This window comes from Mirounga leonina, unplaced genomic scaffold, assembly GCF_011800145.1.
Source record: "Mirounga leonina isolate KUSES-001 unplaced genomic scaffold, KU_Mleo_1.0 Mir_174, whole genome shotgun sequence".
NCBI lineage: Eukaryota > Metazoa > Chordata > Mammalia > Carnivora > Phocidae > Mirounga > Mirounga leonina.
The window spans coordinates 78,390,890-78,413,503 of record NW_023270451.1 but is presented as its reverse complement, the minus strand read 5'-3'; the positions used below and the strand labels follow the sequence as shown (position 1 = coordinate 78,413,503).

Below are 22,614 nucleotides of genomic sequence, written 5' to 3'. Positions count from 1 at the left end.
ATGTATTTTTATCTCTTCTTTAATTAGCAATTTCCATAGTGCAGGTCCTCATTTGCCCAGATTTACAAAATCACACTCTAGGGATAATCACCCCTTTTCCAGGCTCTTCTCAGTCTAAATTCACCTTAAACTTCCCTATTCTACAAATCTCATGCCTCAGAGCAATGCTTTCATAATGGCACAGCCTTGATTCAAGGATTCATAGGACACACTTTGAGAATCCAATCTTCTCACTTTGGCATTTAAGACCCTCCAAAACCTGACCACAAATTATTTGTCCAAACTGATCCCCTCCCTATTCTAGTTATAGAATACTCACAGACGAATGTCAGGCTAGTCTCAATCCTTAGATTGGCTTATTCTGATATCTCAATCTTGCATGCTTTAGCTAGATAAATGCTCTTTCTAGGAAAATGGTGCCTTTTTGTGGAATGCTCTGTTAGTTGCCTGCCTTATATAAAAGTTCCCTTCTGACTCACTATTTCAGCTTAGAATATTAAAGTTCATGATTAAGAACTAAATTTTTAATCCATGTAACATAGCTGTGGCCATTAATAGGCAAGTGCAAGTCCACTGGGAGTTGCTGGCCCAGAGTCTCCTTCTTGATTTAAGGGGCTGCCCCTTCTCTGCACTTTTTCCTTCCTGCCTCCTCTTTTATTCTTCAGTAATAGGGCCATAGCAACTAGTATTAAGCTGTCACTTCCAGTCAACCCTGACAACCTTGAGCCACTGAACCAATGCTAGCAACTGACACTTTCTAAACTTGTTATTGCATGAAGAAAAAAATCCCAATTTGTTCAAAGTCCCATTTTGCTCAGTTTCCTATCACTTGTAGCTGAATGAATCTCTATCTGATATACCCTCATTGAAAGTCCAGCTTGAACCCTGACTTCTCCAATGGCTTTGCTCAGCTAGGCCATTAGGCTTTGGACATTAAATTAGATATAATGTCAGTTAACACTTCCTCTGTGTTGCTTTGGACTGCCTGTCCCCTTCCTGGTAGTTTCCTGTGTATAAATTGTGTCTCCCCACCACCCAAATTCAAGCATTGACATTTCCTTTGCTCTTATATTAATTTAACAAATATTAATTGAGTTTGTTTTCATATATGCACCTTTCAAATGGCTTTCCCTTTGCTGTACACATAACTAACCATATAATGCAGTTGTCCTTTGAACAACATGGGTTTGAACTGCATGGGTCCACTTACATGCATCTTTTTTTCAATAAATACAGTACAGAGCTGCAAATGTTTTCTCTTCCTAAGATTCTCTTAATAACATTTTCTTTTCTCTAGCTTGTTTTATTGTAAGAATACAGTACAAAATTCTTATGATATATAAAATACGTGTTAATCGACAGTTTACCCATAAGGCTTCTGGTCAGTGGTAGGCTATTAATAGTTAAGATTTGGGGAGTCAAAAGTTATTTATGGATTTTTGATGGCATAGGGGGGTCAGTGTCCCCCATGCTGCTCAAGGGTCAACTGTATTTTATTTCTAACTTTATAATGTAGGTATCCTCAACTGATGTTATAAGGCAAAATGGCCAATGCAATCAATACAGCATTATAGGAGAATGCCAGATTTACTTATTTTCTCCAAATTTGGAAGATCTCCCACAAACATGCTGACCCAGCAGCCCCCAGTCCCAGATCATCTGGGGGGCCTGGAATGAGGAGGATGGGGGAAAGGATTCCTCAAATGCTAAGATACCAGGGGAATAGATTACAACCTGCTCAGGAGCATCAGGTCTCATTACAACTGATGAAAAATGATTTTTTATCATTATCTAACCAAATAAGTGGCCATTAGCTAAGCTGAACAGATTTTTTGACTTGAAATATTTCTCTAAAATGTATGTGTTGGAGAGAAAGTCTATGTATCTGAACAGAGTAAAAAAAAAAATGCACTTCAAAATTTTGATTAATAAGTATCCCATCTCCCACTTTGCCTTTCTAGCTTCAGTCAGCAGATTTCAGACTCACTTTCCCTCTAATCCTGTTCCCCACACTCCACACTTTGCTCTTCTGTCCCAGTCTCAATCCTCAGGTCCACTTATTCTGATATCTCAATCTTGCATGCTTTATCTAGACAAATGCTCTTTTGCTCTTTTGATTGATGGGCAAATGAGGGAATGAATAGATGAGAGAAATAGAAATAGATGAAAAGACCATTTTATCTTATTCCAGTTTCTCAGTAGCTCCCTGATCCATTCTAGCTCTGGCTTACCCCTTGCTTTTTTTTCTCTCCTAACCCTCTTAATTCCCCACCCCAGACCTCAGAGTGTGCCCTGGTCCTTCAGGAACCCATGCGACTTTGGCAAGAAGGAACACCGTAAGCTATGAATTCTTGGTAAACTATCTCAACAAAATTAATTTTTACCTGTAAGTTAGAATCATAAGTGACATTAGGAGAAATTTGACTTGGGAGACCATTGTGTTTCACAATAACATTGGTAGGTTCCTGGGTCCCAAGAATTTTAATCTCTTTAAATACTAAATTATTGGGGTCTTTGTAAGTTGACTGCAAAATCTTCACATCCAAGTAGTTCTGCAAAACAATTAAACACAAAGGTCTGCTGATTGGTTGTCAAGTCACTCAAATATTCTATCCTAGACCAGATACCCAAAACTGCTTTGAATGCCTCTTAGCTGTCTCTACTAACATGTGCTCAAGAAGTACCAACTTTTTTAATACTCTCCTGAGTGAAAAAGAGAGAAACACACACAGAGCAATTTTTTTAAACTGCATTTTAAAAGACTGGCTACTTTGATTTAACTATATCATTGCCTCTTTTTACTAACATGGATGATTCAATTATTGGGAGTTAAGTTATAAACTGAAATGTGCCCAAGTAAGCACTGGTGATCTATGGAAGTGCTGAATAACTATACTGTACACCTGAAACTAATATAACACTGCATGTTAATTAACTGGAATTAAAATAAAAACAAATAATAATAAGAAATAAAGTTCTTTTATCTTCAAAAAAAGGAAATGTGCTCATCTACAGTCATAAAGGCATATGAAGCTATAAATGTAATTACACACATATACAAACACACATGAGCTAATTGTCAGAGAAAAGCCCACACCTAAGATTCATAAAAATGTGCTACTTACTTGGGTGGCAGAAAACTCACAAAAGAGATAAACTTGATTGGCCACAGTATCTGAAAGTGTGAGAAAGGTGAGTCAGCCTCTGGCCTGCCCACCACAGAACAGATCACCCCTTGGCTATAATGAAAGTTCCATCTTGAGAATGACAAGATTGTAGACAGAGTCTCCAAGGCCAGTCCACTCTTTTCCCTTTTCCTTCCTACCTTACCCTTGAAAAGATTCCCTTCCAAGTGCTTCCAAGGCACATGCCTCAAGTGAATCTATCTCCTAAGCTTGAACCACAAGAGTTGTTAGTATATTGGAGCCAGGAAAATGTGCGAAGAAGCATGGCTGGATGTAGGCACACGAGAACACACTCTCACTCTGCCTTGCTGCCATGCTATGTGTTTCCTATCATCGACTTTTGTATTTTAGGCGAAGAGATCTACGGTGAATGGCAGGAACAGTCTTGAAAACATCTCTTTCAGATGCCTGTTGACAACAAAATGAGAGCCTGTCTATATTGCTTGTCTGATGGGAGCATTCTAAGAGGTAGAAACATGTTTTCCTTCCATCTGTGGTCCATCTACCACAAGCTGTGAACAGTGCAACCCAAACAAAAATTCTCTTGAGCGATTAGCCCTGCTGTGCCTGGTGAGATTTCTCCCCTGGCTGAATGACCAGTGGAAGTAACTCACAGACGCAGGCTGTCATAACAGTGCTCACCTTTAGTTTCCCCATCATCCCAGAAAAGTTCGCCTTTTGCTTCTTTGTTATCATCTAGGGCAATGATAAGACCAAGAGGGTTCCGGCGGCTGTGGGAAACAAGGTTTAGGAAGGAAACAAACACTTAAGACTCAAAGAACTTTGCCAAATGAGCTAGGAATGTTGCCATCAGATTTCTCTTTTTTTTTTTTTTTTTTTTGCACCAACCAAAACCAGTTTAAGAGAGAAAGAGGACACAAGCGGGAGGGGCAGAGGGAGAGAGATTGGGAGAATGCCAAGCAGACTCCTTGCTGAACACTGGCCCCCAACACCGGGCTCAACCCCACAAACCTGAGGTCATGACCTGAGCCTAAACCAAGAGTTGGACGCTTAACCAACTACACCACCCAGGCGCCCCTGCCATCAGATTTCAAATGGGAAAGGTTACTAGCAGCAGATGGCTCGACTTTTCTCCAGGCACAAAAGCAAAATCAACAGGCTCATCTTTCTCTAGAATCAGTAACGTCACAGGAAACAGATATACTGCAAACATTAGCAATAAACATCTACATAGGAAACAAGAATTTAAGTACCAGAATCATTGTAATTGCTACTATAAAAGTTGCTGAAGCAACTATTATTCAGAATACAGACAATTAGAAGAGAAAGACATCCTAGACAATAATTGGTTCAGCCTAATTTTAGAGTTTGTGCAGGGGAAGCCTTAACCATGGTTGGGGGGATATATTTTTTTTCCTGCCAAAGAAAGTGACTCCATTTTGACTCAGAAAGCAATAAAATACAATAAAGTCCATCTATTTAATGGCAACTTTTCTAATTTGATTATTTATTATTAGTTCATTTGGAGAAGAAAATAAAACACTATAGTTTTCTGCTTTATAACTTAAAATATGAAACACAAAACACAACTCAAAAAGGTGGTAAAGTAGATGGGCATAGAGAAAGAGAGAAAGAGCCATTTCACATGGAATCCCGCCTGGTGTCACTGCTCCCCGGACTCCCTCCTGGTTTCCTGCTCCCATTGGTCTGTCACTGACCTCACACTTTCTGCTCAGCCTTCCACTGTGCCTTATGCAAGGCAGGTTCCATTATCAATCAAATCACCTGCTTTCACTTAATACACATGTATTAAGTAGCTCTTGTTTGTTAACAAGTCTAAGAGATACAAAGACGAATAGATCACAACTCTATCGATGACCTTAAATATTGTAAGAAGGATTAAACATATTCACTGCATAATCAAGGCAGAAAGTAGGGTGACACAAAAGTTGAAAGACTTATAGGAGTCCAGAATGGCACTTCCAGCAGTGTGGCTGACTAAATATTTTGGGGGACACCAGGCACCCTGAAAGACCCACCCAACACATGATCCTTAAATGTTGCTTAAGATGACCTCAAGTTGACAGCAGTCCTGATTTGCAACTGAAGAAAAAGGCAAATCCTCTCTGGAGGAATAAGACCCGTGTTTGGATCCTTAAGATCACTACATTTGAAAAACAAAAACATTACTATTTAAATACGCAAGGTAATAAGCCAGCATGAGAGAAAGTTGGCAAAAACAATGAACGATAATTTGGATTCTCCAAAGGATTTTAGATAATAGAATTTTCAGATACAAGGTATAAAGTAACTATGATTGAAATACTTAAAAATATTAAGAAGGAAAGAAAAAAAAATCAGCTAAGGCACAAAATAATATTTAACAGTATACTAAAAAGTATTAAAAGAAAGTTTGGAGTGGCATTACTCCCTCTTCTGGAAGAACTGAGGAAGCTTTCTTGCAGATGAAATTTTTAATTTGCAAAGGCATTAAGAATGTACCAGGCAAAGCATGTTGGAGAGGCTAATAAGTACAGAAGCCCAAATGCAGTCAAATAGATGGGTATGTCTGGGAACAGCAAGCTTTGGGGCATGGCTGGTCTTTAGGTGTGCATTCAGGTGTCTCAGGAGGCACAGTTTTTAACTTGCAACCAGACTGTGATTGGCCTGGAAACCATACTCATGAAAGAATTTGGACTTGGCGCAGGGGAGCAACAAGAAAAAAAAAATCTTCATTTTGGAAAGATAATTTTGGTATCAGTATGCAGAACAGCCTGAAGTTGAACAATTAGATACAAAGAAACCATTTGGTGTTAGATGAAGAAGTATTCTGCCTCGTTATCATAAAAAGTCTGTAATATGAAAAATTAAGGTAGTAAGGAAAGTTCAAAAGAAAAGAAAGATTTCTAACCTCCAAAGAACTCCCAGTCTATTAAAAACAAATAAGACTTTTAGCAACATATATAAATATATATGTCTTTAGTACAGATGGAGTCTAGAATTTCAGAATCAAAGAGTCATAAAGGAGAAATCAGTGACATGAGGGAGATTTGAAGTGAAAAAGTAATTTTTGTACGCTGTTCTGCATCACAAGAAATAAATGGCTCACTGGGAGGAAAGGAATGGGAAATTGAGATTATAGGGTAATGGAAAGTGGACTCCCTCTCCCTAGAAATGAGAATGAATGAGTCAAGAGCATAGCACAATGGGTGGATGATCTGGCCAAGCAGGTAGGGTGATCAACAGACCCCGTTTACCTGGAACTGAGACGTTTCCCAAGACACGAAACTGTCGGTGCTAAAATTGAAACAGTCCTGGGAAAACGAGGAAGGATGAGGACCCCAGCAGCCAGTGTGTTTTGAGGAGAAATGCAGGAGATTTAAGGAAGGACAGGGATTAAGTTATTTAAAAATCCATCTTGTAAATCACAACTTCCTCAGAAGAGGCTGAGAGAAATACAAGGGACAGAGTTTGATGGACACGCACACCCCAGTCCCCTTCCTCCCCACACACCATGGAAAGCTTCAGCATCTTCTGCATGGGCAACAGATGGGAACGGAAATGACCAGCTTTGTCAGAAGCCTCCCCCTTGAAGGAAACTCCCGCCATACTCTACCTGGCCACTGTGGTGGTGGCTGGCTGTTGTGTGGGGAAGATGTGGCCTCCGCGAAGGTGAAGTCCAATTTTGTCTCCAGGAAGTTCCATCTCCACCCTTTGCTTCCTCCATCTCACTCGGGCCCCCTGATGCAGGCACACACGTCAAGCACCTTGGCAGGATGACACATCCGCGCCCCCCTCTTACCCATGGGCTGAGTTATCTACAGCTATCCTTTTTGCACCCAGATGACTTAGTGTCTAGCCAGGCAATCAAATGAGAGGAAGGAAACAAATTAAGAACAACAGGTTCTGCCATTACTTGGGAGTTTGGGGGAGCGTTTACACCATGCCAAGGCTATCTGACATATATTAGATGAACTGATAGTTTTAAACAAGTTAGCTGACTCCTGACCAATATTTGGTCCCTCCATTGGACCCTCCAATATTTGTCCTTATCCTACGTTGAATAAAGTATATAAAAGTGTTTTTTTCAGATCTCTTCATGACTGACATGAAGTGACTTAGGCATACTTTATCAACTGTGCTATGAAATGACAGAAAACAGCACAGAAACACTCCTTGGGATGTGGATAGATGTTCCTCTCTCCAGGGAGGCATCTTGTCTATGCAGCTGTGGTCTTGAGGAGTTTAAGAAAAGTCAAAGCTACTTACAGTCTCGTAATCGTACCAGATGGCATCGGGCATATACGCCATCACTTTCTCTGCACCCTGAAATTAAAACAAAAAATTGTTCTTCATGGCCCAGCCTCTGAAGGGGATAAAATGGATTTCTTAGCATTCCCAAAGGAGCTTCTTAACCATATACTGAGAGAGCATAAGTGGCCTTTCTTTTCTCTGTCATCAAATTGTGACTTTCTTCTAATAGGAATAATAGAAGCAATAACCTGGCAACCCAAAGGGAAATGCCAGTGGAAGCACATTAGGATTAATAATAATCTTGAAATACATGTTGTGGTAAAAATTCCAGCTTTACATGAACTCCTGTAATCCTCCCAACTGTCCCCGGTGGCAGGTACTCTCATGATCTCACCTTTCCAGCTGAGGAACTCACCCCAGGCCACACAGTACTAAGAGGCAGAGACAGCAATCAGACCCTGATTCCATCCAACCTTAGACACACTGCCGGCCCCTTGCTCCATTCTGCCTCTATCTCAAGGAGCAAGAAGGATCTGCTAGGAGACTCTGATGATGAACAGGACCATTCCCAAACCCAGAACTACCAATAGTTGCTTCTACACTGATTGGGAACTTGGTCAAGAAAAAAAGACTCCTAAGTCACCCATCTCCAACTTCCCCAAACTTCAGCACACTGTCTTCAAGGCCATCTCAGCCATGGAGGCTGGACTTGGGCTTGGAATAAAGAGAAGATAAATGGTTCCAGGAAGAGAAGAGTTTGGAGGGTAGCAGGAACAGAAGCAGAGACCATCCGCGTGCCTCGGTGGGACACTTACCTCATCCAGAACCGGAGTGATGAGGAGGCCAGGGCCCCATAAAAACTGTTGGTGCACATCCCACGTACTGCTGTCCCCATAGAACCTGGAGATCAGAGACGTTCACTGCGATCCGGGCCAATGCTTCCTGACAACTCTCCCCTCAACTGCCCAAAACATGCAGACCACCTGCCTGTGGTAACCCCCCAAATTATTCTGGGACACCTACTCAAGCCCAGCAGATGGGTCCACTTTCCCCAACCCATGCACTCTCCTTTTCTTTCCCTGGTTGGACACAAGTGCCTATTCCAGGATATATGCTAGGCAGGGTCCAGATTGTAAGTCTGTTCACCATATGCCCCTTTAAATAAAATAAATAAAACAAGGAATACATCTTAAAACTTCAGCTGACTATCAAGAAGGAGCTGGATGCGATCATGACAAATAGCAGATAATTTAAAATTCTACTCTTTTCTCTTTTAGGGTATCTGAGTTTTAACAGGGAATTCCAGGAGATGGTAAAAATGGACTCAAAATAATGAATGTATAATAATAATAATAACAATAATAGCAGATATGTGTCTGAGAGCCTAGAATGTCAGACACCTAAGGGGGTTCACTGCATTTTGACATGGAAAACCTCAAAAGTGGCCTTTTTCAGGGTTAAGTTGGAGATGCTCATTGGCTGGCAGTAAAAATTCTGGGACTCTAGAAATCCTCTGTAATATTCTTATTCGTCTGTAAATAACAGGTTCATCCTAGGGCTTGAACATAGTGCATTACAGAAGACACCATCCTGATCAAGCTATCAAATCCTTTAAACTAAGAGTCAAGAAACAATGGATGAAAGAACTTAAATGATTTGTCTAAGACAGAAAGTTAGCTGGTGGCAGAACAAAGACCCCAAAGTCCCATGATTTTAGTCTTCTTCTATCCCCAAAAGAGAACAGGCTATACCACTTAAATATACCTCTAGAACAGTATGGAGGCAGCAGTGGCCTTGCAAATACCAACTGAGTATCCCAGTTAAAAAAACATATAGATATCTGAATAACCACTTGAAGTGTCTCAATGTTCACTCTGATATTTGATGAAACAGTCCATGTCGCCAGTCACGTTAACAAAACCCTCTGGATGTGGTGAACTTACTCATGCAGAAGGGGCCTGGCCACTGTGTCCCCCCGGCTGTGGGCACGGTAGAAGAGGGTGTAGAGGTAGGGTAATAGGGTGTAGCGGATGGTAAGGTAGTGCCTGGAGGAGTTCAACAGCAGAGAGTCAGCTCCAAAGGAGGCAGGATCCTGGGCCTGGGAGGAATAAGAGGTTGCCAGTGTGATCCGGCTATGAATGACAGAAGCATCTGGAGAACTCCAGACCCCATTCATCAGAACTGAGAGTTTCCTTCCTCAAAGACCTGAGGCCTAGGGTATAAACTCAGCCTCTGAGCAATACAGGTGGGCAGAGGGAGATCGCTTCACCAAGTAAATGTCATTCACCACCTGGCAACTCATACAGCCTCATTCACGCTAAGGACTGCTCTCTCAGGAGACTGCCGTTTCAATCATTTTGAAGTACTTCCTCATCTGATTCTCATTACAAAATGAGCAATGTAGACAGAGTGTACAGACGTTTGATGAAAACCTTCACAGACTCTCCATCTCCTTGACCGCAGCAGTACCAAGAGCAGACTCTGTGACAGCAGAGCATTTTAATGGCACGTCAGAGGACCTGGTTAATTGCAAATTAGCCTAAGTGAAGCGCCAGGTAGGAGGCTGGCTCGCTAGATGTCTTGGCGAGGATGCAGACGGATCCCGCTCTAATGTACGCCACATTTGTTTTGATCATGTCTCCTGGGAGACTTACCTTGTAGCCTTGGCCATTGTGATTCCTGGAGAATGGATAAAATGCCCCCAGCTGCATCCACCGCCTACAGAGCTCCTCAGGGGCATCCAGTGCAAAGCCACATATGTCAGCACCCACCTGGAAGGACACACAGACAGAACGTATACCTCAATTCCATCCTGCCCCCTTTGCTTTCCATCAGGGACTTCCCAATTGCACTTCACCAAGTTTTACTGAGAAGGCTTATAGAGTGTGATCAGAATTGGGTCACATCACATGTTCACTCTTTTTTTGGGGGGAGGGGCAGAGGGAGAGGGAGAGAGAATCTTAAGCAGGCTCCATGCCCAGCACACAACCTGACATGGGGCTCCATCTCACAAGCCCGAGATGATGACCTGAGCCGAAATCAAGAGTCAGATGCTTAACCAACTGAGCCATCTAGGCACCTCTCGTGTCCACTCTTTACTGTCAGATGACTATGAGTAAGTTACTTTATCCTTCTGTGCCTCAGTTTCCTCATTTTGTTAAAGTGGGCATTAATTAGCTACACAGGGTTTTAGTAAATGACATAATGGAAGTAAAACACTTGACATACAATAGCTTTTGTTTTTTAAAGATTTATTGATTTATTTGAGTGAGACAGAGAGAGAGGTGGGGGGGGCGGGCAGAGGGAGAGGGAGAGAGAATCCCAAGCAGACTTCCTGCTGAGCATGGAGCCTGATGTGGGGTTCCATCCCACTACCCAAAGACCATGACCTGAGCTGAAACTAGGAGTCAAACACCCAACCAACTGTGCCACCCAGGTGCCCCGACATACAACAGCTTTTTGATGGGTAGAACTAAAATTACTTCCAATATTATTTTGACCACCACTGACCAATCAGAATTAACTTTCCAAAGCCTAAATCTGATTCCATCAGTCATGTATTCAAACACCTCCAGGGTCTCCTCACAGCTTAGCTAGCAGCTCCTCAAAACCTGGTTCCAACCCACCTGTCCAGCATCACTTTCCACTCAAGTCCTACAAACCAATCCTTATAAACATATCAAATTCTCCCCCTTACTGCTTTTCCTGTTTATTTCTCAATCTTAAAATGACTTCTCCATTGGTCTGATAAAATAAGTCCACTTTCCAAGGGTAAACTCAAGTGCAACCTATTCCGTGAAGTTTCTCCTGACTCCTTGCCCTGACTCCCTGTGTTCCTTGTAATCTTGTCAGAATTAAAAAGTCTCTTTCTCAGGATTTCCCTCAACATTTAGTTTGTATATCCCCACTTGTCATAATTATTTGTTTATATATTTCATATATAAGGGGACAGAGAAGGTGTTTTTGTACTATATTTATGCTTTTCTCTACCCTCATCATGCATACCTAGCTTAGTACCTCGCACATAGTAACAGCTCCATAAATATATAGCTGAATTTAACTAAAAGATGTCAAACCCATCTCTAGGAACCTGGCAATGTTATGTTTTCTCATGTGGGTGCTGGATACTTAGATGTGTTCAGCTCGTAAAATTCATCAACTATATACTTAAGTATATGTGTACTTTTTTGTGTGTATGTTATACTTTAATAGAAAAAAAATAGTCCAATGTAGCACTTCCAGTTTCCACTTTCTATCTTGGTAAGTCAGCACAGAAAAGAATGTTGTATCAGAGCTATACTGATGTAGATGAAGGCACTGTTCTCAAGACATTAAATCCCTGGGCCAGAAAGGGTAGGAGAGGTGAGCTTCATGCTCTGAGAATTTTCTAGAATGAGGCTTTCTGAGGATTGAGGTAGGGATGTGGACTCACCATTGGGATACCAAAAAGGTTGAATTCTAGCACACCAGGGATAGACCACCGAAGATCATTCCAGGTGGCTGCGTTGTCTCCTAACCAGTGGGCTGCAAACTTGCCAGATCCCGCAAAGGTAGAACGGGTTATAATGAAGCTTCTCTTATTAGGGGACACAGTCTTGACAGCTCTAGAAAGGGAGAGAAACTTAAGGAGTCAATGTGTGATCTCAGCATGTCTCAGCGCCCCAGATACAGTGACAATGCCAAGGATCATTTTCTTTTAACTCCCTCCTAGGAGGGTTAGAGCTGCTGTGGAAGCAGATTGCACCATTAAATATGTTTCCATTTTATTTTGTTTTGTTTTAAGGTGTTTTATGTACATCATGAAATCCATAATTTCCAAAATTTTTAACAGCAGCCTTGAAAAGGCTAGTAACTAGAGGTATACATTTTTTATGGAACGAAGGTGAAATTTAATTTTACATAGATGTATATACATTGATCTTTCACATTGTATGATTTTAAACATACACAAAAAGTGAATTTATGAACAGCCTTTTGGAGCTTAAAATCTTTTGAGTAGGCATTTTAAATTTATAGATACATGTGTGTACTTTTATAAGTAACTATAAATATATATCATCTATATTTTTTAAAAGGTTATTTATTTATTTTGAGAGAGAGAGAGAGAACTAGTGGGAGGGGTAGAGGGAGAGAGAATCCCAAGCAGACTCTGCACTGAGTGCAGAGCCCAATGCAGGGCTCAATCTCACGACTCTGAGGTCATGACCTGAGTTGAAACCAAGAGTCGGATGCTTAACTGACTGTGCCACCCAGGCGCCCCATCTATATTTTTAAAATTATAAGTCTATACGTCTATTTTAAAACTTTTGCTCTATAATTTTTAAAACAACTTTTAAGAAGGCTAAACTCACACCATGACTTTGCTAATGAATGAATGTGGTTTTGGTCTGGCTTCCTGCCATCACTGCTACCGTAAGTACAGTAAATTCTCAGTACGTTTTCCTCACTGTAGAATTTGAGTCTATACACAAGGGTAGACACAGCACAGTAGAAGGATGCTGAGCCAGTATCCAAAACCCTGAGGCACATGAAGTCTATAAGTTACTTTACCCTCCATACTCCATACAGTGTGGCAGAGAGGAAAATACATGGGTTTCGGACTCATGCAAAAATGGTTTAAAATTTGCTTTTACAATGTATTAGCTGTTTGCCCTTGGTCAAGTTCCTTCTCTTTATTCTTCCAGCCTTCCATTCATTCATGTATTCATCCATTCTTTCATTTTATACATTCCACAAATATTTACCGGATTCCTTCTTCCCTATGTGCCGGGTAGTTTCTTCATTCATTCAGTAATAATAAACCTATTTATCTTGCAGAGTTCTTAAAAATAACACACTGGCACCTGGCATCTAACAAAGATCAATAATCTGGTCATGTACGAAGTCCACAGCAACAGTGGTCTTACTCTGCCGTGGCCAATGTCATGGAGTAGCCATACAGATTGTGGACGTCATACTGCCTGCCCCAGTGCTGGACTGCGTCCATGCAGAGACTCTTGGAGAACAGGTACCCATCCAGGATTCCTGGGGCAAAGAAGGGAATCGGTCAATGAGAGCCTCAGATGCACATTCATTGCTCCTGTCCTAGCCTATGGCGGAACCAGAAATGGTAGCACTCTAGGCAGGGTTTCTTGTGGCCATCCTGGAAATGATCACACAGCTTCCTCACTATCAGAGGGTTTTATGTTGGGAGTAGTTTCTCTGATATATAAATAAACTGTGTTGCTCCATACACACTCTTTCACCCCAGGTGCTCATGTGGTCAAGGTAGGCACTTGGAAACCAGAGGATCCAATTAGACTTGACGTTTAATCTGAATTCTGCAAACTTAGCCAAATTATGTGGTCTGAGAATAGAAATAGTGGATGAAAGTGTAAATTAATTGTTTGCCCCTTTTTTCCACTGACCAGAGAGTAAAAAGCCTGCTTCCCCAATCTCTCTCATGCTACTATTCTTTTCTGCTCCCATCATACCATTCTGACTCCAATCCAAATTACCTTTGCATCTTAGCTACTGCGATAGTTTCTTAATGGCTTATTTACTTATGATCTATTGATCTCCGAATTCATACTGCACACTAACACCAGATTAATATTTCCAAAACCATTCGACTATCCTGATTCCCTTACATTAAAACATAATAAATGTTTTATTAAAATAAATAAAACATAAATAGCTTCCATCACCAAAAGAATAAAGTATTAACTTGCGCCCCCCCCATGCAAATCACTGGCCCAATTTACTATTTTCTCACCAGAATGGAAGTCTTCATTAGATGCTATAATGTTAGCACCTTGTTCTTTCCTTAATCAAGATAAAATGTATCTGTGAGCCTCTAGCTTTCTTCAAACTACAATAAATGCTGTGAGTCCAGGGCCATACCCTGAGAGATGGTGTTGTTCAAAGTTCAATTGGAGCTCACTAGCATCATATTCACAGACTCTGACTTTAACCTTCAAGGCCATGGGTTCTGGCTTCTGGCTTCTTTTCATCCTATGTTTCCTGTCTGTTCTTCACATTCTTGATATCACTAGACTTCACCGTCATCTGAAGACCAAGCCCAGTTATATGGTCTCTCTCTGGTAAGCCCTGACCTCGGGGGATACACACTAGGGAGTAATACAAACTAACCACTAGCCTCTGGCCTCTGCACTGAATGTTCTCTGGACCTTCTCCTGTAAATAGCTAAATGTCTGTAGGAAGACGAGTGACCCCGTTTGAATTTATGCCTCATTTAGGAAAGCTTGGAGTGCTTTGATTTTCTTTCCTAATCTTCTGTATATATTACCCACATTTTCCTCTCCCTACGTACATTTATACACAAACTCCCTTGCCCAGTAGTTCATATCTATCCTTATGAATGTAAAATACCAAATATGCATTGCTACTTTAATTATCCAGCACCAAGACTTACTAGGAGTGAATGGGGGATAATTTAGATTGCTCGTGGAACATCCTGAAACGGAACCATCAACGAAGTTGGAGATTTCATTCATATCCTATAAGACAAAGGGCAAAACTACTATGAAGGAAAAGAAATATGCCCCCTTATGTTGTACTGATGTTTGTCTCCTTTTTTGTTTTTTTAAGGAATCAGAGAAATGATTCCAGATATTTCTTCTTTAAAGAGGTTCTTATGCACATGGAGGGAAATAGATGTTCCTGTCTTCTCTACCCATTGAAGGTTCCACAGAGAAGGTTCTTAAAATCCCTTCAAAATGCTGTATGTCTATAACCATGGGAAATAAAAAATTTTCAAAAACATTACGTGAAAAAAGATCTCAATTTATATGATTCCATATATATCAACTTATACATCCTCTATATATCCAAATATAGCTATGAATGCACATATATATCTATCTAGATACATACATACACACGTACATACATACATACATACATACAAATAAACACATAGAGAGAGTGAGGGCGTGAGCCCATGCCAACAGCTGGGCAGGTGAGGGTTCTAGGAAGATATGTACCAAAATGTTGATGGGGTAGATGTCTTTGGCTGATAACATTTTAGAGGATTTTGCTTTCATCTTTTTAGCTCTCTGTATTGTTCGGATTTTCTACATTTCTCTTAAAAATAGAAAAAAGTTCAACTCTAGAGCTCCCTAAATTTTGCTGAACATCTGCTGCTTTGCATTTGTTTTCATTTGATATCATATGTGACATTTGTCCTTACCACCCCCACAGTTTTGTCATGCACCTGGGGACTTTGGTTCTAATCAATTTGTCCACCATGTCCAAAGGAAAGAACCCTGAACTGGTGATTGAAAAACCGTGTACTTTGTGGCAATGTAAAGCATATATGACCGATTTTTACTTCGTTCAGCTTATTCATTTTTAAAAGAAGAGCTGGATTCAGAAAAAAAATTTTTTTTCTTATTTTATTTCCAGACCTAATGATCTGATTTAGATTCTAAGCTACGTGTTTCAATAAAATTATTTAACTAGTAAGATAGGGAATATCAGAATTACTGCCCTATGTGCTTTCTTCTCCTCCTCTTTCCACCATGTTCCTTGACTCAATGATATATACACAGTCTGAATATTAGTCACCAAATATTCAGAGTATTAAGAACTCACAATCCAGATTCCATCAAACTCTACTTGATTATGGAAAAGCTCAAATTCCTTTGCCCACCAAACAGCACAATCAGGGTTGGTATAATCAGGAAACACAGTTTTTCCAGGCCAGACCTGCAGGAGAAAAAGAAAAACATTGATCAGAGTCAATTAAATGAATATAGAGCTAGATGGCTGGTGGTCTGGGGATGAGGGGACAGGGGCAAGTGTATCCCCAGCATGTATAAGGCATCTCAAAGTGTCAAGACAACTACACACACGCAAACACACACACACACACACACTCTGCCACAGCCCCGCCACCAGCCCCCAGGTCCCCCATTTGGTTACCTCCCCAATGAGTGGAGTCACCCCATCTGAAGCATTCACCCATATCTTCATGCCCGAACCCCTGTCATACGGGCCGTAGGGATTGCTGGGCGAAGAGTTGTTGGAGATGGCTGGATCCTAAGAAGAGGAAAAATACAGTGAAGCACCCAGCTTCAAGCTCGAGGCACAGAAAGGAGACTGGGAATTGGGGGGTGAAGGAGAGGGAGGTGGCTATAAAGACAAGGAAGAGCAAGCACCCGATGATCGGGGGGGTGGGGGAGGAGGATGGCACGTACCACAATGATGACCAATTTCTGACTGTTATTGTGTAACTCCTTAACAAACTCAGGGAAACCTTTAAAATTGACTGGATCATAAGTGAAGTCCTTCCTCTCATCCATATAATCAATATCGGCATGCTGAACATCCTGAAAGCATACACAAACTCCACAATTTAGGGCTCCAGAATTTCCCTGTTCAAAAGACTCAGTCAAATCATCACTATTATTATCCACCATACACACTGGCTCCGTGCCGGGCTTGAAATGGAGTTCTTGATCAGTCTCTGGCATCTAAGTGCTCCTTTGCCAATAGTAATTTCAAAAACAGAGGACCAATTGTGTCCCTAAGGCCTGACCCCCACCCCTGGAATCAGGTTAACTACATCCCCGGCCTTGTCACCTGGCCCCCTCTGGCACTCAAAACCAATCTAACAAACAAACCACGACAATCAAAACAAATCACTAAGGCTATCAAAAACATATCTGTACCTAAATCCTACCCCATCCACAAACTGAAAGGGAGAAGAGACTGTCCCACGTCTCCCTCATTTTACTGCCCCACATTTTGTTTTGTTGCTTCTCTTCTTTTTTTTTTTAATTTTTCACTTTTTTATTTTATTATGTTATGTTAATCACCATACATTATGTCGTTAATTTGGGTTTTTTTTTATTATGTTATGTTAATCACCATACAGTACATCATTAGTTTTTGATGTAGTGTTCCATGATTCATTGTTTGCATATAACACCCAGTGCTCCATTCAGTACGTGCCCTCTTTAATACCCATCACCAGGCTAACCCACCCCCCCACACACCTCCTCCCTAGAACCCTCAGTTTTTTTTTCTTTTTTTTTTTTTAAAGATTTTATTTATTTATTTGAGAGAGAGAGAATGAGAGACAGAGAGCACGAGAGGGAAGAGGGCAGAGGGAGAAGCAGACCCCCTGCTGAGCAGGGAGCCCTATGTGGGACTCGATCCCGGGACTCCAGGATCATGACCTGAGCCGAAGGCAGTCGCTTAACCAACTGAGCCACCCAGGCGCCCTAGAACCCTCAGTTTGTTCCTCAGAGTTGTTGCTTCTCTTCTAACTCAAGTTTTCTTTGGCACTTATTTTTTCCTAATTCTACCTATATGAAAATAGTGGTGCCCAAAATGAAATTGACTCTTGCCCTAGGACCTATGTGTCTGCCTCTAAGAGAAAGGGGTAGGGAAGAGAAGAGGGTTATTCCAGAGACTACTGGGCTTTTTCCTTTGCACCTCTTGAAAAACCTCACTCTCCATGATTGAACAGACACATTCAAATTTAGCCATTCAAAATATTAAAATATTCTGTTATTATATTTTTGCTCACTTAAACTAGGGAAAGAAGTGTTTTGAGAACTCAAGTAAAAACACATTATATAAATGTAGTCAATACAGTAAGCATAAGAAAATTTTACTAAGAAAATGTTATAAGAAAAACAAAGACAAACAGATCATCTCTGAACCCCAAAATGGTGGTCTCTAAGTATCATTTCTTATTAAAAAGAACTAGTTCCTTAAAGGAATGGCCAGCACAGCAAAAAAGTCTAGCATTCTGAATATATAAAAATCTTTTTATTGTGTATATTAAAAAAATAACTCAGGGGGAGAAATTATAAGCAGTTGTTCCTATTCCCCAAGGAAATTCCTTTATTTCAGGAGGAGGTTTAAAGCCTTACTTACATAAGGGAGCCCTGCCGCACGGTTTCTCTCCACGACTTCCTTCATGCTATCTAGTGTTCCATAATCATAACGACTGAGATGAAATCCAAGTGCCCAGTATGAGGGAAGGGTTGGCCGTCCAATGAGCTGAAAAAAGTATGCAGAATGGAAGTTAGCAAATACTCGATTTTTAACAAAGCTTTGTAAGCATTGGTTTGCGGACACAAGACAACTCCAATTTCCAACACACCATGTCATGAATGTTGGAATGTTAGTCTATTTTCCTAGCCCCTTTATAAATCATTGAGGGTGGGATCAATTTGTTGTAGCAGATTTATAATAGCTGCTTACAATAGCACAGTTTTTTATTATTATGTTATGTTAATTACCATACATCATTAGTTTTTGATGTAGTGTTCCATGATTCATTGTTTGCGTATAATACCAGTGCTCCATGCAGTACGTGCCCTTTAATACCCACTACCAGGCTGACCCATCCCCCGACCTCCCTCCCCTCTAGAACCCTCAGTTTGTTTCTCAGAGTCCACAGTCTCTCATGGTTCGTCTCCCCCTCCGATTTCCCCCCCTTCATTCTTCCCTTCCTGCTATCTTTTTCTTTTTTTTTTTTTTAACATATAATGTATTATTTGTTTCAGAGGTACAGGTCTGTGATTCAACAGTCTTACACAATTCACAGCACTCACCATAGCACATACCCTCCCCAATGACTATCACCCAGGCACCCCATCCCTCCGACCCCCCATGACTCCACCAACCCTCAGTTTGTTTCCTGAGATTAAGAGTTCCTCATATCAGTGAGGTCATATGATACATGTCTTTCTCTGATTGACTTATTTCACTCAGCATAATACCCTCCAGTTCCATCACATTTTTGTGCCTTGCATCTGCATCTTAAATTTACTTTTCTTTGTGCTTTTTAGGATTTATTTCCTCAGTCATAATCATGATATCATAAGTTTACCTCTAGATACTCTCGAACAACTTGCTCTGGAGTGTTTCCCAAAAACACATAGAAGTCGAGAATGCCCCCGATGGTGCGGTAAGTGACAGCTGGCGCGGGCTGGAAGGCAACCTCTTGCAAGATTTAAAAGTGGAAAAATAAAATAAAATAAAAATTAGAATTTACTCTAGAGTAATGACTACAAGGTTCTAGACCAAAGGATCGCCAATCATCTGAATATTAAGAAAGTGGATCTAACACCTCAAATTCTGTATACAAAGGGTCACATTCTGATGATCTGACATGTGAGAGGCAAAGCATTTGTTCTGTGACCAATTTTGATCACTGGTGACCGGAGCATCTTCGCTCCCATGTCAGGACTCAGGCTTTCATGAAAAGGCAATCAGTTTCACGAAGGGGTCCAGACGAAGCCACTGTAGCACAGAAGTTATTTTAAGCTGAAGACATTTGAGTTTCTGAAATCCCTTCTCAACAAAAAGCAGGGCTTCCCAAAAGAACTCAGTTGTCATGAAGTCCCACCCCCGGAGCAAATCGAATCTTCTCCGAGACAATACATCGGCACCACCCCCAAACATTGTCACAAGAATATCCTATCTCCCAACTGTTCTCCTAAGGGCTCATTTATCTTTCCCAATGTTTCCCATGGGATCCCTTTCTCTCCCTCCCATTTGCGTATTAGGGTGGAATACAAGTCCCAAATTCTAACCACCCCTCTGAGAAGTTACTCTTCGCTGAGCACTCCTCTGTGTATCAATGCTGCACATATAAATAACCTGTCTTTTCTCTTGCTAACCTATCTCTTGTCAGTTTGACTCACAGGGCCCCAAATACTGGACTGGTGAGGGCAGAGGAAAAGTGTTTCTTCTCTGACCATCACAACTACAGAACTCGTTGCTCCCACCTCACACCCCATCATCATTGCAGGAATGTAACCCAATTAGACGCACTGAGGTACCAGCCTCAGTGAATCTCACATCAAGCAAAAGCCAAGCTAAAAAAAGTATGAGATTATATTATAAACTCCATATCCCTCTAAGCCCCAATCACAGTTCTCAGAGGTGAAGTCTCCCCATAGCCTTAGTTTGCATTTAGGAATAAAAGGTTTCAAGATCTACTGAAATGTACTCTTCGGTTATAAGAACAACTCACACAGAGTATCTAGGATCTTGGGACCTTTCTCTTTAAGCCTGATTCAACTTCTTTTCTGGTTCCTTCCAACACCCTGAAACTATGCAATCCTTGTACTATGTCAGTCAATTCTTAGACTATTAGGTATCTTAGAAGTATCTCAGGTCACCTAGAGTGAATCTCAATCTACAGTGGAGGATCAGAGATTTATTTTTTAAATGTCCAGTTCTTTGCAATCTGATACTTTCTGCAAAATAACATGAAAACAAATTGCTAGAAAAGGGTTCATACATGCACTTGGAAGCTACCGCAATGTTTACTTTCCATTTCTATACTCATCTTACTGTAGACCTGAAACAGTCTGTCAACCATCCGTGGGCCATGCTTTGAGCAGCTCTGATCCAGTCCATTGATTCTCAGTTGAGAAGAGGTAGGGATCAATATCCCATCAACCCTGGGAGATTCTAATATATCTCCTCTTCCCCTGTGGTGATTGATTCATTGCCACTGAGATCCATTGTTACTGGTGCAAGCAGAAAAAAAGTAGAGAATCATTGATCCAATCTAAACCTTCAAAGATGGGGAAGCTAGCTACTTTTTGGAATCCTATGATGTTACACTGTTTGGTCTTAAACAAATTGATTTTGCAGGGCATGACCCTTGCCACTCCACGTTGCCTTGCTACCTTTGGATTGTCTGAATGTAATATTCACTGCTCAGTTGTAGCTCCCTGGTTAGGCCCAGCTACTGTCATCATGAGGCCAAGGGCATTTGGCTGTTTCCTAGTAGATTTTATATCAAACCCTCTACTGGATGAAAGTCTAAAGAAGGAAAAGAACAAATTGGTAGAAACTGCCTCTGAGTAGATTATAGGAAAGGCTTAGTTGTTTTAACTCTACAATAGAAAATATTCCAAAAGAGGTAAACAGATTCAGGAAAATCATAAGCTAGGAGAGAAAGCCCTACTCATGGCTACCATATAACAACAGGTAATGAACTAGGGATGGGACAATCAGAGAACATGCAAGTCCCTGAGCTATGGCTCTGCCATTCTTAAAGGACTCCATTCCTTTTATCATAGTGCTGAAAACTGCTCTTATGCATTTTTTCATGACTATTCCTTTAGTCTTTTACCCATGGCATTGCTGTTCATCAGAAACACCCCAAAGGACAATCCACTAGCATCTTCAAGACACAGGAAGAATGTCTGTGTACCATACAAGTTAGTTCCATCCTGCAGAAAGAAAATTAAAAATAAACTATAACTTAACTTATATATTAACTTAAATAAACTTAATAACTTATTAACTTAAATAAACTATAACTTATTAATAAAAATAAACTATAATTTAATTTTAAATAAAATTTAAAATAACCATCTAATAATCTAAACCCCAAATGTCTAGAAATGACTTAAGAAATCAGTGTTAATCATGTGGAGTAACTGATAGGGAACTCCTGGTCAAAGATGACACAGATAAATCTTTAACATATCAAGTCTAGGTTTGGTTGATGTCAACCAAGTGAATTAGTATTCTCTTATTGAATTGAGCCAGTTATGACCATTTATCTAGTAGAAATGTGAGAGCTTGTGATATCTGTCAAAATGTGGGAGAACAAGAATTTTGAAACTGTAGTTCAAAAAATCTCTTCTCTCAAAGAGGCTTAACTTAAACCCCATCTGCAAAAGCTCCATCAAGCCTTAATATGAATCAGACATCTTTCTAATGTGCAACTAGAGGGGGCTCTACTCAAGATATCTTGGTCTTCCAGGCTTTCTGAAGTCTAGACTTTATACAACTTGAGCTGATCATCTAAGATTTTGGAACAGTAGTTCTCAACCTGGGGCTGCATCCAGTCCAATTAAAACAGAATCCCTGGGGGTGGAAGCAGGCATTGATATTTTGTTAAATTTCTCCAGGTGATTCCAATGAGTAGTCATGTTTGAAATCACTGCTCTAGAACAGCATTTCCTAAAATTTGGTGTGCACAGAAATGAGATATGAATCTTAGTTAAATGCGGATTCTAATTCAAAGGAAGAAGGAGCCCACATTTCTCACATGGTGATACACATTTGAGTAGCAAAGGTCTCAGGCTCCTTATTAAATAATTCCCAGATGAACTGCTCTGACTCAACACCTTTTCTGTCTTTCTGATAGGCATATGGTAGAGTAAAGAGCATGGGCTTTCCATTACACAGGCCAGGGGTTAGATCCTATCTCTGTTACTTCAGG

General features: G+C 40.7%; 1 protein-coding gene across 1 annotated transcript in view; it reads right to left on the bottom strand.

Moving 5' to 3' along the window:
* The window catches only part of MGAM (maltase-glucoamylase), a 187,124-nt gene that overhangs the window by 32,274 nt on the left and 132,236 nt on the right, over positions 1-22,614 (bottom strand). The window contains exons 12-28 of the mRNA XM_035021254.1: positions 21,514-21,613; positions 19,252-19,364; positions 18,291-18,416; positions 16,601-16,732; positions 16,326-16,442; positions 15,996-16,109; positions 14,815-14,899; positions 13,307-13,424; positions 11,833-12,004; positions 10,055-10,171; positions 9,344-9,498; positions 8,216-8,300; positions 7,416-7,472; positions 6,763-6,887; positions 3,828-3,916; positions 3,126-3,175; positions 2,385-2,552 (exon numbers count right to left, since the gene is read on the bottom strand). Coding sequence (XP_034877145.1) covers positions 2,385-2,552; positions 3,126-3,175; positions 3,828-3,916; positions 6,763-6,887; positions 7,416-7,472; positions 8,216-8,300; positions 9,344-9,498; positions 10,055-10,171; positions 11,833-12,004; positions 13,307-13,424; positions 14,815-14,899; positions 15,996-16,109; positions 16,326-16,442; positions 16,601-16,732; positions 18,291-18,416; positions 19,252-19,364; positions 21,514-21,613 — 1,923 coding nt within the window. The remainder of the gene's footprint in view (positions 1-2,384; positions 2,553-3,125; positions 3,176-3,827; positions 3,917-6,762; positions 6,888-7,415; positions 7,473-8,215; positions 8,301-9,343; positions 9,499-10,054; positions 10,172-11,832; positions 12,005-13,306; positions 13,425-14,814; positions 14,900-15,995; positions 16,110-16,325; positions 16,443-16,600; positions 16,733-18,290; positions 18,417-19,251; positions 19,365-21,513; positions 21,614-22,614) is intronic.